At 42.9% G+C, this 15,024-nt stretch overlaps 1 protein-coding gene across 2 annotated transcripts in view; it reads left to right on the top strand.

Annotated features, from left to right (window-relative positions):
* Positions 1-4,200, top strand: part of MAPRE1 (microtubule associated protein RP/EB family member 1) — a 63,778-nt gene extending 59,578 nt beyond the window's left edge. For both annotated transcript variants that reach the window (XM_069750972.1, XM_069750973.1), the window contains exons 6-7: positions 1,503-1,655; positions 2,859-4,200. In XM_069750972.1, the coding sequence (XP_069607073.1) occupies positions 1,503-1,655; positions 2,859-2,915 (210 nt within the window). In that variant the 3' untranslated portion in view covers positions 2,916-4,200. The remainder of the gene's footprint in view (positions 1-1,502; positions 1,656-2,858) is intronic.
* Positions 4,201-15,024: the final 10,824 nt, after the last annotated feature.

Genomic DNA, 15,024 nt, shown 5'->3' with positions numbered 1-15,024 from the left:
CTTTGTAAACTTCTGGGTGGCAGTGTTGTAAATGTCTTTTTAGATTGAAAAATCTTTAAGGAGCATTTTTATCACTGCCTGAGTATGCACAAATTTTGGCATCACAGCATTTGTTTTCATCTGGGTCACTTATACAGTGACACAGTGTTTTGTTGTTTTTTTTTTTTTCTTTATTATCTGGAGTCACTGTGGAATGCTCAAATACAGCTGACTTCATAAGATGCTTCTTAGACATTTTGTAATTGTGTAAATTCGTTCTCAAAATTTTGTCCTGTAAAAAAAAAAAAAGTTGGGTATATTGTAATTCTTAAGGAGTCAAGCAACGTATAATTTAGGATAGAAATACAACAATCTTTGCATAAATCAATAGGACAGATAAGGTATAAAGTTTGTAAGATGTTATATAGCTTTACTCTAAACTTTCAATGTCAGGCTTGTCTCGGGGTACAGCTCACTAAATGCTTCACATCATATTTCTTCAGTCTATGAAGAGGGGAGGAAGGAGCATGTTTGTGCTGAATCATATTTCAGAACACACTCACACTCACTGTCACACGTCCATCGATCCTGTTAATGTATTTCCATATTTTGAGATGTTAAACAGTTTTTCCCCTTATACACTATACATAGAATATATGTCATCAGAGCATTTACCGTAATTTCTCCAAACATGAGCCAAGAGGAAAAACAAACAAACAAGCATACAGAGACAACATATACAGGACTATTGATTTATGCAGTTTGTTGAAAGTTTAGATATGCTTTAAGAAGTACGGTACTTGCCTTCCTTAATCCTGCTTCACTGTTTACTCCAGGACTTCTGAGATGAATGTAAGCATTCCTTCCCTGTTTATTTTTTCCCCTTATCTGTAGAGGAGGAGCTTCACTACTTATCATGAACATAAACTGCAGCACAGATTCATTTCGGCTAAAAGTCTAGACCTTAGATCAGGAAAGAATAGGACATTTTATTGGACATTTCATAACTTTCCCAATTTCTTATGAAAAAAAAAATATTCCCCACAAACTGCATTGAACTTCTGTACTCAATTTATTACATATTTTTGGAGTTGGACTCTGTCCGTGTTTGTTTTGTTTGTTTTTTACCTACTCCACCAAAATGGGCTCTGACGCTACAGCCCTGGTTACCAGTGTGAGACATGTAGATCAGGAGTGCATACCCTCAGCGATTACATGTCATACACTGGTAACTCCCTGTGCTCTGGAGACAGATTCTTGGGGAAATCTATGTCCGACCCACAGATCTTATCATCTCATTTATATGATGAAAGAATTAGGATTTCTGTGGCGTAAGATATCAGATCGCAGACCTAAAATATAATTTTCTTCAGCTTCCTACGACCTGCATGACAATATAGACTGCTTAAAAGGGTTGATCCTACTGACAGCCTCTTAAAGGGAATCTACCTCATTTTAAGATATTTGATGCACTGGTATTTGAGTTTTTTTGCTTTTGTTCCCCCCCCCCCCACCCCCCCCAGATAAATGTCCTAAAAATCACTGTTGAAGACTTAGAGAAAGAAAGAGACTTTTATTTCGGCAAGCTAAGAAATATTGAACTGATCTGTCAAGAGAACGAAGGCGAGAGTGACCCCGTGCTGCGGAAGATTGTAGAGATACTTTATGCCACAGACGTGAGTTTTTCTCGTACCATTACACTTTGTGGGTAATAGATAAATTATTTTATTTTACAGGTTGCCTTAGCAAATATTGATGGCATTTCCTAGCAATTGGTCACACAAGTCTAGTAGAGTGGGGTCCAACTGGTATGGCCACACTACTCTAGTGACCGATGGGGGTCACAATGTCCAGACACATGAAAACACAAAGCACAGTAAAACCAAAAACACACTGTTGCAAAAAAAATCACAGTGGACAGCAAGTGCTAGTAAAAAGATGGGGAAAAAAACAGGGTATTTGGTTGATACGTTTTTTGCAAAAAAATGTATATTAAGCCGCTCTACCAAACGTCAAGGTATACCCATATCAGAGCAGTCCTAACTAATGTATGTAATCCCTATCTGTTGTATTTAAAACCTGGTCATATGTACAATACCTGTATGAGCAGGATTCAGAAAAGGAATGTCCATGTGGATACGCTGGACAGAACGGCTCCTGTGCGCACAGCTCAAAAAAAGAGGGGTGGAGGCCTCCCCAGTCTTGTGGACACAAGAAAACAATTCTATGAAACCAGAACACATGAGCTGCGCGCACAGTGAACAAGCCCGTAGAGACATGTTCACACCACCAAGAGACTTGAAAACACAAAGCACAGTAAAACCAAAAACACACTGTTGCAAAAAAATCACAGTGGACAGCAAGTGCTAGTAAAAAGATGGAAAAAAACAGGGTATTTGGTTGATACGTTTTTTGCAAAAAATGTATGTTAAGCCGCTCTACCAAACGTCAAGGTATGCCCATATCAGAGCAGTCCTAACTAATGTATGCAATCCCTATTTTAATATACATTTTTTGCAAAAAACGTATCAACCAAATACCCTGTTTTTTCCATCTTTTTACTAGCACTTGCTGTCCACTGATTTTTTTTTTTTTTTTTTTTTTTTTTGCAACAGTGTGTTTTTGGTTTTACTGTGCTTTTTTTGTGTTTTCAAGTCTCTTGGTGGTGTGAACATGTCTCTACGGGCTTGTTCACTGTGCGCGCAGCTCATGTGTTCTGGTTTCAATGTTCAGACACATGTAGATCAGATACTAATGTCATATGTCAACAGTGTCTGAGTCCATACCAGAGTTGCAGAGTAATAATTGTGTAAACTGGCCAATGATTTTATCATTTTCTCTTTTTTTTTTTTTTTTTTTTTTTTTCCCCTTTTCTCCAGGAGGGCTTTGTCATACCAGATGAAGATGCTCCCCCAGAAGACCAAGAAGAATATTAGCCACTCTCCTACGACGCTGTCATTTTCGAAAACATATATATATATTTTTTTTTGTTTTGTTTCCCTCCCAAATCATGTGCTTATCTGTAAGATATCCCTTTTATTCTCAGAGGGCTGGCTCAGCACCTCACTTTTTGAAAGTGTACTTTGCCAAAGTTTCACTCATTTTACAGTGGTTTGACCTTGGAGATGTCTCGTTTTGTAGCAAAGAAAAGTATTAATGTAATGTTTTTTAACGTTCTTCTTACGGGAACGTTTTGAGGACTGGAGAAGGTTATGTTGCTGAAAAAGAATGTTTTAATTGATTGTTGCTAAATGAAGCATGCGGTGGGGAGAACAGGAAAACGAGTGTAACACAACCTTGCATTCATTGCATTGAGATCAAATCTAGCGACTGGGAGACAAAAAATGCCTTAAGAAGTTTACACGTGCTTTCACATCGAAGCCTAAGAATCTACAACCCAGCCCACTGAGTGCTATGCTAGCGAGTCCCCGAAGCTGGCGCTCATTCTTCTTAATCGTTTCATGTTTGCAAAAAGTAGTAGGAGAGCTCCCCCACTGCCTCCCGCTCTTAGATGCTGAGGGGAATGGGTTTGTGTCGCTGCCTCTACCTCTTGCATCCTGTTGCTTTCTGTCAGATGGCATCGTTGCATGCAGACCCCTTTGGCAGCCCCTGAGGGTAACGCAAGGTTAGAATTAAATTAAATATATATACATAATAAAATGAGTTGAAATTTTTACTGAGGCTTGATGACTTTTGGGATTTTCTAAAGCCTCTCATCTATAAACCCCCTTGTCACTTTTTTTTTTTTTTTTTTTTTTTTTTTTTTTTTATTGTATAAGTTTATTTTGCCAACATATTATTTAATATCTCAATGTGTTGTATGTATCTGCTGTATCCTCCCAGATCACTGGGTTGTTCACTCTGGGGGAGGGAAAGGATGGTTTGGTTATTTCTGTTTACAAACTATTGGATAAGATAAAGTAATGTGTAATGCATGGAAAAAGAAAAAACTAGAAAGAATCGAGCCCGTGTTGTCTTGGTAGCAAGCCATCACTGACATTGCAGTGCTACACTTTCTAAATCTCTTGTGGCCTTTTTAAGACTCTTTAATTCTTAGTATGTTTGTTCATTTTCTTCTTTTGTCGTTTTTTTTTTTCTTTTCAATTTCTCAGATTTTAGTACCCTTTCTTTTTATTTTTGTCCCTCTGTTCGTTCTACTTTCTCAACAGTTTTTCTACTTTAAGCCATTTCTAAATAAAACTTCTGTATTTCAAGAGTGAATGTCGCTCCTTCTGTGTCTTTATTCATGGGCCTTGAAATTGGATTTAACCCCTTAACCGCTGATACCCTTTTTAAGGCGGCAGTTAAGGGTACTTATTCCTCAGCCCTGCTTCTTTTAACAGCACTGTGAAATAAGGTTATAGCGCCCCCCTCAGCATTTGAAATTCTCCTGGGTCTCAGCTACCGGGGTAGCAGAGACCCCAGAGAAAATTATTCAGGTCTGCTTTTACCGACCCTAGGGTTGTGATCACCGGTATTCATGGAATAATGGCAACCAAAAAAAATAAATTCTGATTTGTTAATTTCTCTCTCCTCAGATATGATCAAACACATCAGAGGAGAGAGAAATGGGGGTCCCCCGTGCCCTCCCAGTCCTATTCCACCGGCTGTCGACTTCTTCTGGGAAGAAAATGGTGGGCACAATGCGCCTGCCAAGATTTGATGGCCGGTTCTTGGCAATAGTAGGGTTTTCCAATTGGTTCAATTTGATCATTGATGGGTCCCTATCACAGTGATCAAAAATAATGGAGGGTTTGATTTACTATTTTTTTATTTTTTTTTTATCACACCCTTAACCCCTTCAAGTCGCGGCCCTTTTTCGTTTTTGCGTTTTCATTTTTCACTTCCCTCCTTCTCAGAGCCATAACTTTTTTTTTTTTTTTTTTTCCATCAATATGGTCATGTGAGGGCTTATTTTTTGCAGGACGAGTTGTACTTTTGAACGACACCATTGGTTTTACCATGTCTTTTACTGGAAAACAGGAAAATTCCAAGTGCGGTGAAATTGCAAAAAAGTGCAATCCCACACTTGTTTTTTGTTTGGCTTTCTTGCTAGGTTCATTAAATGCTAAAACTAACCTGCCATTGTGATTCTCTAGGTCATTACGAGTTCATAGACATCTAACATGTCTAAGTTATTTTTTTATTTATCCAAGTGGTGAAAAAAAATTCAAAACTTTGACAAAAAAAAGTGCCATTTTCCGAAACCCAAAGCGTCTCCATTTTTCGTGATCTGGGGTCGGGTGAGGGCTTATTTTTTTGCGTGCCGAGCTGACATTTTTAATGATACCATTTCAGTGCAGATATGTTCTTTTGATCGCCCATTATTGCGTTTTAATGCAATGTCACAGCGACCAAAAAAACGTAATTCTGGCGTTTCGGATTTTTTTCTCTCGCTACGCTATTTAGCGATCAGGTTAATGCTTTTTTTTTTATTGATCGGGCGATTCTGAACGCGGCGATACCAAATACGTGTAGGTTTTTTTTTGTTTGTTTTTTTTTAATTGTTTTATTTAGGATGGGGCGAAAGGGGGGTGATTTAAACTTTTATATTTTTTAGATTTTTTTCATATTTTTAAAAACATTTTTTTTTTACTTGTGCCATGCTTCAATAGCCTCCATGGGAGGCTAGAAGCTGGCATAGCCTGATCGCTGCTGTGTAGCTGAAATGCAGGTGTGCTGTGAGCGCTGACCACAGGGGGGCGCTCACAGCAGGCCGGTATCAGTAACAATAGAGGTCTCAAGGACCTCTATGGTTACCTTCCTGATGCATCGCCGACCCCCAATCATGTGACGGGGGTCAGAGATGACATCATTTCCGGCCGCCCGGCCAGAAGCGCCGGTTAAATGCCACTCTCTGCGTTTGACAGGGGCATTTAACAGGTTAATAACGGCAGGTGAATAGCGATTTCACCCGCCGCTATTGCGCGCACATGTCAGCTGTACAAAACAGCTGACATGTCGCGACTTTGATGTGGGCTCACCGCCAGAGCCCACATCATAGGGGGTGACACGGCATGCGCAGCAATAGTACGGTGCATGTCGTGAAAGGGTTAAGAGAAATACATTTCCATTTTTCTGTTAGGGATGGGGGGGGTGTCCGCTGTTTAGGTACATCAGGGGGCCTCCAAACGTGACATGGCGGCCACCATTGATTCCAGCCAATTTTGCGTTCAAAAAGTCAAACGGTGCTCCTTCCCTTCCGAGCCCTGCCATGCACCCAAACAGTGGCTTTCCCCCACATACGGGGTATGGGCGTACTCAAGAAAAATTGCACAATCAATTTTGTGGTCCATTTTCTCCTGATAACCCTGTGCAAATTAAAAAAAAAAAAAAAATTTGGTTCCAAAGTACTTTTTTTTTTTTTTTTTTTTTGTGTTTAACCCCTTTCTGCCATCCGACGTACTATTCTGTCCATGTGGGGTGAGCCTTAATTCCCACGGACAGAATAGGACGTCCAGGGCGATCGGCCACGCTCATGGGGGGGATCGCGGCCAGGTGTCAGCTGCCTATCGCAGCTGACATCCGGCACTATGTGCCAGGAGCGGTCATGGACCGACCACGGCACATTAATCCCCGACACACCGCGATCAAACATGATTGCGGTGCGCCGGCGGTATAGGGAAGCGTCGCGCAGGGAGGGGGGTCCCTGAGACCCCCGCTGCAACGCGATGTGATCGCGTTGCTGCGAGGGTCTCCTTACCTCCCTCCCTGTAGCAGGCCCGGATCCAAGATGGCCGCGGCATCCGGGTCCTGCAGGGAGGGAGCTGGCTTACCAAGTGCCTGCTCAGAGCAGGCGCTTGGTAAGCCTGCACTGCTCTCAGAGTGCTGTGCAAACTGTCAGATCAGCGATCTTTGATGTCCCCCCCCTGAGGCAAAGTAAAAAAAAAAAAAAAATTTCCACATGTGGGGGGAAAAAATAAATAAATAAATAAATTCCTAAATAATGAAGGGAAAAAAATATATTATTCCCATAAATAAAGAAATGTATCTAAAAAAAAAAAACAAATCATAGTACACATTTAGTATCGCCGCATCCGTAACGACCCAAGCTATAAAACTGTCCCACTAGTTAACCCCTTCAGTAAACACCGTAAGAAAGAGGCAAAAAACAACGCTTTATCATACCGCCGAACAAAAAGTGGAATATCACGCGATCAAAACGACAGATATAAACTTGGCACCTCTGAAAGCGTCATCTTATCTGCAAAAAACGAGCTGCCATACAGCATCATCAGCAAAAAATAAAAAAGTTATAGTCCTCAGAATTAAGAGATGCAAAAATAATTATTTTTTCTATAAAATAGTTATCGTATAAAAGCGCCAAAACATAAAAAAAAAATGATATAAATGAGGCATCGCTGTAATCGTACTGACCCAAAGAATGAAACTGCTTTATCAATTTTACCAAATGCGGAACGGTATAAACGCCTCCCCCAAAAGAAATTCTTGAATAGCTGGTTTTTCGTCATTCTGCCTCACAAAAATCGGAATAAAAAGCGATCAAAAAAGTCACGTGCCCGAAAATGTTACCAATAAAAATGTCAACTCGTCCCGCAAAAAACAAGACCTCACGTGACTCTGTGGACCCAAATATGGAAAAATTATAGCTCTCAAAATGTGGTAAGGCAAAAAATATTTTTTGAAATAAAAAGCATCTTTCCGTGTGTGACGGCTGCCATCATAAAAATCCGCTAAAAAACCTGCTATAAAAGTAAATCAAACACCCCTTCATCACCCCCTTAGTTATGGAAAAATTAAAAAAAAATGTGTTTATTTCCATTTTCCCGCTAGGGTTAGGGCTAAAGTTAGGGTTTGGATTACATTTACGGTTGGGGTTAGAGGTGTGGTTAGGGTTACCGTTGGGATGAGGGGTGTGTTTGGATTAGGGTTTCAGTTATAATTGGGGGGTTTCCACTGTTTAGGCACATCAGGGGCTCTCCAAACGCGACATGGCGTCCGATCTCAATTCCAGCCAATTCTGCGTTGTAAAAGTAAAACAGTGCTCCTTCCCTTCCGAGCTCTCCCGTGCACCCAAACAGGGGTTTACCCCAAGATATGGGGTATCAGCGTACTCAGGACAAATTGGACAACAACTTTTGCGGTCCAATTTCTCCTGTTACCCTTGGGAAAATACAAACCTGGGGGCTAAAAAATAATTTTTGTGGGGAAAAAGACTTTTTATTTTCACGGCTCTGCGTTATAAACTGTAGTGAAACACTTGGGGGCTTAAAGTTTTCACAACACATCTAGATGAGTTCCTTGGGGGGTCTAGTTTCCAATATGGGGTCACTTGTGGGGGGTTTCTACTGTTTAGGTACATTAGGGGCTCTGCAAACGCAATGTGACGCCTGCAGACCATTCCATCTAAGTCTGCATTCCAAATGGCGCTCCTTCCCTTCCGAGCCCTCCCATGCGCCCAAATGGTGGTTCCCCCCACATATAGGGTATCAGTGCACTCGGGACAAATTGGACAACAACTTTTGGGGTCCAATTTCTCCTGTTACCCTCGGAAAAATACAAAACTTTGGGCTAAAAAATTTTTGTGGGAAAATTTTTTTTATTTTTACGGCTCTGCATTATAAACTTCTGTAAAGCACTTGGTGGGTCAAAGTGCTCACCACACATCTAGTTTAATTCCTTAGGGGGTCTACTCTCCAAAATGGTGTCACTTGTGGGGGGTTTCAATGTTTAGGCACATCAGTGGCTCTCCAAACGCAACATGGCGTTCATCTCCATTCTAGTCAATTTTACATTGAAAAGTCAAACTGCGTTCCTTCCCTTCCGAGCTCTCCCATGCGCCCAAACAGTGGTTTACCTCCACTTATGGGGTATCGGCGTACTCAGGACAAATTGTACAACAACGTTTGTGGTCCATTTTCTCCTGTTACCCTTGGTAAAATAAAACAAATTGGAGCTGAAGTAAATTTTTTGTGAAAACAAGTTAAATGTTCATTTTTAAAGCGCTGCGGAATATGTTGGCGCTATATAAATAAAATTATTATTATTATTATTATTATTATTTTTATTTAAACATTCCAAAAATTCCTGTAAAACACCTGAAGGGTTAATAAACTTCTTGAATGTGGTTTTGAGCACCTTGAGGGGTGCAGTTTTTAGAATGGTGTCACACTTGGGTATTTTTTTTCATATAGACCCCTCAAAATGACTTCAAATGAGATGTGGTCCCTAAAATAAAATGGTGTTGTAAAAATGAGAAATTGCTGGTCAACTTTTAACCCTTATAACTCCCTAACAAAAAACAAATTTTCGTTCCAAAATTGTGCTGATGTAAAGTAGACATGTGGGAAATGTTACTTATTAAGTATTTTGTGACATATTTCTGTGATTTAATTGCATAAAAATTCAAAGTTGGAAAATTGCAAAATTTTCACCAAATTTCTGTTTATTTCACAAATAAACGCAGGTAATATCAAAGAAATTTTACCACTATCATGAAGTACAATATGTCACGAGCAAACAATGTCAGAATCACCGGGATCCGTTGAAGCGTTCGAGTTATAACCTCATAAAGGAACAGTGGAATTGTAAAAATTGGTCCGGTCCATAACGTGCAAACCACCCTTGGGGGTAAAGGGGTTAAAGGCAAATGTTCATTTCTCCTTCGCCTCATTGGGGGACACAGGACTGTGGTGTTTGCTGTTGCAACTGGGAGGCTGACACTAAGTTAATACAAAGAAAGTTGGCTCCTCCTCTGCAGTATACACCCTCCTGCTGGCTGCCAGAGAACCAGATCATGCTTGGTGGCCGTAGGAGGCACACGGGTTTGCTACTCAGAGCGAAAACCTTTTTTTTTTTTTTTTTTTTTACCTGGAAGAAGGGGCGACTGATCCTTTCAAGGCTCCGATCTCCCTGAACCAACAACAGGCGAGCACATGGAGTGTCGCCTCCATGTATCCTCTCCTGCGACATGAGATACCATGCCTGGGCTGATTTTTAGTGGCGACAGGTCCCTTTTAAAGGGCACCGATCTCCCTGCACCATCAACAGACGGTCACATGGAGTGTTGCCTCCATGTACCCTCTTCTGCAGCCAGGCCTAACGCCGGACAACCAGCCCTGTCCACCAGGATTAAACCCCTTGAATGCACAGAGGCACCCTCAGTTTTGGCGTCTGTGCAGCCCCCACTGCTCTCGCACTGCTCCACCACTGTCTAGTGGATGAAGCAAGGTGGCAGATGGCTCCTCTCCATCTCCCTATGAAAGGGAGAGTGGATTGAGGGTTTTTAAACCTTATCCCTGCACAGTCCAAAAAAAAAATCACTAGTGACAGCAGCTGTACAATGGAGGTACCTGCAACATCACATATCCATCCTCTCCTGGTTAGCTCTGAGAAAGGATGGGGTGGGGGGGGAGGAGGGACTCTGGCAGTCCACGCACAGGCAGCAGACTTTCCTGGCAGGATGGGGGTCTGCTTTCCGGCCGCTGTGCTTACACAGGGCAGAGAAGCAGAGCGCCGAGGGACAGACAGCGGAAGGTGAGTATGTAGTGTTTTTTTTGTTTTTTTTTTACTTTTATGCTGGTAACCAGGGTAAACATCGGGTTACTAAGCGCGGCCCTTCGCTTAGTAACCCGATGTTTACCCTGGTTACCAGCGAAGACATCGCTGAATCGGCGTCACACACGCCAATTCAGCGATGTCAGCAGGAAGTCCAGCGACGAAATAAAGTGCTGGACTTTCTGCAACGACATCACAGCAGGATTCTGATCGCTGCTGTGTGTCAAACTGAACAATATCGCTAGCCAGGACGCTGCAACGTCACGGATCGCTAGCGATATCGTTCAGTGTGACGGTACCTTAAGACTTCTCTGGCAAAGCACTTGAATCCTTCAGTATTCCTTCTTGGGATCGTGGAGTTTGCATGTCTGACGCAGATGGACCTTCTCCTACACGGGAACAGTCGGCTACCAGGGGTCGCACACAATCTAGAAACGTACAAGCATCCAGGAAACTAATACATAGTACGTCTCCCTTACCATCACGTACCCTTGTGTCCGTGAGCTCCATTTCTCCTCCCTCTCCAGACTTTGGAAGCGAACTCTATTCTGAGTATGAATTGGACGTCTCCTTTAGATCCGGATTCGCCAGATTTTCAGAGGACGGTTGATTCTCTGAGGCCATCAACCAAACTCTGAAGGTTAATGAAGACTCCGGCTCTGTGCCGGATCACGCTGTGTGCTTCAAAAAAAATGCTAGCATCCTCATAGAACATTCGCCATTCACCTGGAGTTTTGGGATATAGTTAATCGGCACAGGGAGTGACCGGATAAGCGCTTTACAGGACAAAAACCGCTTGAGGCGAAGTACCCGTTCTCAGCTGATCTGAGAAAAGATTGGTCTGAGTCCCCTGTAATAGACCCACCAGTCTCTCGCCTGGCATCCAAAACTCTTCTATCCCTGCCGGACGTATCATCTGTTAAAAATCCCACAGACTGCCAGATAAAAAATTTGGCTCGATTTGTCTTTGAGGCCTCAGGTGCGGTTCTATAGCCTTCCTTCATTGCAGCGTGGCTAGCTAAAGCAATGGTTTCCTGGTCAGAGAACTTGGCTAATTACATTCAGAGCAGTAATCCTCCAGAGGCAGTGCAGCTAGCTAGCCAAATTTCTCAGGCAGGAGATTACCTGGTACACGCTTCTTTGGCCAACTGTGCGGCTCTATTGGCAGCAAATGCCATCACAATCAGAAGATCTTTATGGCTCAGAAAATGGAATGGATTCTGCATCAAAATAGTCTGACACCTCTTCCTTACCAGAGCGGGCGTTTGGAGAGAAGCTGGATCAGGTTATCACGGATGCTACGGAAGGAAAGAGCAAATTTCTTCCCCAGCAGAGGCTTAGGCGTCCTTTTCGGCATCAACAAATCTGTTTTCTGACCCTTTCGTGCCAATCAGGATTGGTCCACTACCTCTTCAGGATCAGGACGCTCTCCTCGCACTAACAAAGGACCTCAGGAATCTTTTAGGTCCAATCAGCGATGGAAGGGCTGGCCCAAACAGTCTGGATCTAGGTCCCACAGATTTTCCTCCCAATGACTCATGGGGTTATCCGGTCGACATCAGCAGGGGAGGCGGTCGCCTACTTCAGTTTCTGGATACAAAATCGATTTTTCTTCATGTCCCCGGGTTCGTTTCTTTCCTTCCCGACTTCCCGCATCAAGGGCAAAGACCCTTTCCCGAGCCATAGACTCTTTGAGCCGCGATGGTGTCATTGTCCCGGTTCCAGAAATTGAAAGGTTTGAGGGATTCTACTCCAACCTATTCGTTGTCCCAAAAAAGGATGGAAAAGTGAGACCCATACTAGACCTCAAACTTCTAAACAAGTTTGTCAAGGTCCGTCATTTCTGCATGGAGTCTCTACATTCGGTCATCACCTCAATGGCAAAAGGAGAGTTTCTAGCATCCATTGATTGTTAGAGATGCTCACCTGCACATCCCGATTTCTTCCACCACCATAAGTTTCTGCATTTCGCAATTCACAAACAGCATTTTCAGTTCATGGCCTTGCTACCGCTCCCAGGGTCTTCACAAAGGTCATGGTGGATGTCCTGTCCATCCTGCACTCTCGGGGCGTGGTCGTACTACCCTATCTGGTCAAGGGTTCGTCTTTCCATGACTGCCTGGAGTCCATTCGTATCATTTGCGATACTTTCTCATTTGGGTTGGTTGATACTTAGCCAAGTTTTCCCTCTTTCCAGCTCAGCAGATATCCTTTTTAGCAAAAATAGAACAAATAACGCGGCAACACTCACCGATCCTGTGATAAAGGCTTGTCTTTAATGAAGCATACCAAAAAACATCTTCACGGCATGGGGGAGTGAAACAACAGAAGAGGTGAACAGAAAGGGACGACGGCCGTTTCACGCTACAACCAGCGCTTCTACGGGAACATGGACCCGAAACAGCTGTCTGTGGATGGATACCATGCTTGGCATAGGTGGTTTTCCTTTATTGGATGTTTTCCTTTATTGGATGCTGCCCTTCCCTTGGTTGTTCCTTCCTGGGGAAAGGCCTGGCTATTCACTGCCTGCGTTGAGAAACACGTGATGGTGTCTCCGCAGCTCCTCTACATCTATTTTTGCTACATGACATTGTCTTTTTTTTCATACGCGAGCACCTCCCGATATCGTCAGGTTTCCAGCGTTCAGGACTGATTAACAGACTGATCCCCTACTGCAGGCTGTGCTGCTTTACTTTTTGCTCGTTTTCAAGATATCCTTTCCAGGTCGTCCCTCATGACAGCACCACAGGAGGTTGCTCTTCATATCCTTGATAGGGACAGGAACACAGAAGAGGTTAAATAGCCCCTCCCCACCTCCACCCCTCAGTGTTTTTCCTGTCCCTATCAGGGACGGACGCAGGAGAGAGATCTCCAGGAAGGGGCTGGGGAGCCCACATAGAAAGTCGATACCTTCAGGGAACTTGGCCACCATCGATACGCGACAGTTCCTCCAATTACAGGGAACTCAGGGCGGTCTGGGAAGCACTAAAGAGGTGCCAACACGAGATTCAGGGACACCACATCCGAATCTTCTCAGACAACTCGACCACGGTAGCTTTCCTCCTACATCAGGGAGGACCAAGGCACCGTCCACTTCAAACACTAGCAGAAAAAATATTCTCCTGGGCGGAAGATACCGTGAAGTCCATCACAGCAGTACATCTAAAAGGTTCACAGAACCAAATAGCGGACTTTCTCAGCAGAGAGAAGGTACAGCCGTCAGAATGGTCTCTAAACGAATAAATCTTTACTCAATTAATTCAACAGTGGGGCACCCCACAAATAGATTTATTCGCCTTAAGGGGCAATAGAAAAACGAAAGAATTCTTTTCGTTAAATCCAAGAGACAATCCAACTGGCATAGATGCCTTAGCTCAACATTGGGACATGGAACTTGCATACCCGTTCCCTCCACTAGCCCTAATTTCCAGAGTTTTGAGGAAAATTCAGGAAAGTCCAGCCGTAGTAATCCTAATAGTGCCATATTGGCCCAAGAGGAGCTGGTTTCCTCTGCTGAAGTGGATGGCGGTGGAAGACCCAATGTTACTACCACTGAGACGGGATCTTCTAATACAGGGACCATTGGTCCATCAAAATCTAAAGATGCTACAACTCTCAGCGTGGATCTTGAAAGGGAGATCTTGAGATCAAAGGGACTGTCTGAGTCAGTTATCTCAACCATGAAAAAAAGTAGAAAGTCGGTGACCTCGGCTATATACCAGAAAATTTGGAAGAAATTTTGTGCGCAGACCAATACTCCAATATCCGTTCTCCAACAACCAGATATTCCTCAAATACTAAATTTTCTCCAAACAGGTTTTGATATGGGTTTGAGACCTAGTACGCTAAAGGTACAAATCTCAGCTTTAACTGCCTTTTATGATTATCCACTAGCGAATCATCCCTGGATAATGAGATACATCAAAGCTACACAACGTCTTAGACCAACAATACGAAGCTCAGTACCCTCATGGAACCTCACTTTGGTACTAAATGAGCTACGGAAAGCTCCATACGAGCCACTTAATCAGGCAGACCTAAAGTCTGTGACATTTGAGACTGTTTTCCTTGTCGCAATAACGTCAGCAAGGCGAATAGGCGAAATTCAAGCCCTATCCATAACAGACCCATACTTAAAGATACAGGAAGATTGCATCGTTTTAAAGTTGGATCCCTCATTCCTTCCAAAAGTTGTGACGGACTTTCACAGAAACCAGGAAATAATTTTACCTACGTTCTGTCAGAATTACAATAATGAAAAAGAACGTTCTCTTCATTCCCTGGATGTTAAGAGAACAGTATTACAGTATCTAAACCTTACAGACAGCTGGAGAATTGACTCTAACCTCTTTATCCAGATGTCTGGGAAAAATAGAGGCAAAAAAGCCTCAAAAGCGACTCTGGCCAGATGGATCAAATCTACCATTTGCGCTGCGTATATTTCAGCCGGTGAATCTCCTCCAGATCACCTAAAAGCCCACTCGCTGAGAGCAGTATCTGCTTCATGGGCAGAGAGTGCGGGTGCAT

Source organism: Ranitomeya imitator, chromosome 2 (genome assembly GCF_032444005.1).
Source record: "Ranitomeya imitator isolate aRanImi1 chromosome 2, aRanImi1.pri, whole genome shotgun sequence".
Lineage (NCBI taxonomy): Eukaryota > Metazoa > Chordata > Amphibia > Anura > Dendrobatidae > Ranitomeya > Ranitomeya imitator.
The sequence above is the reverse complement of the archived record's forward strand: the minus strand, read 5'-3'. Positions and strand labels throughout refer to the sequence as shown.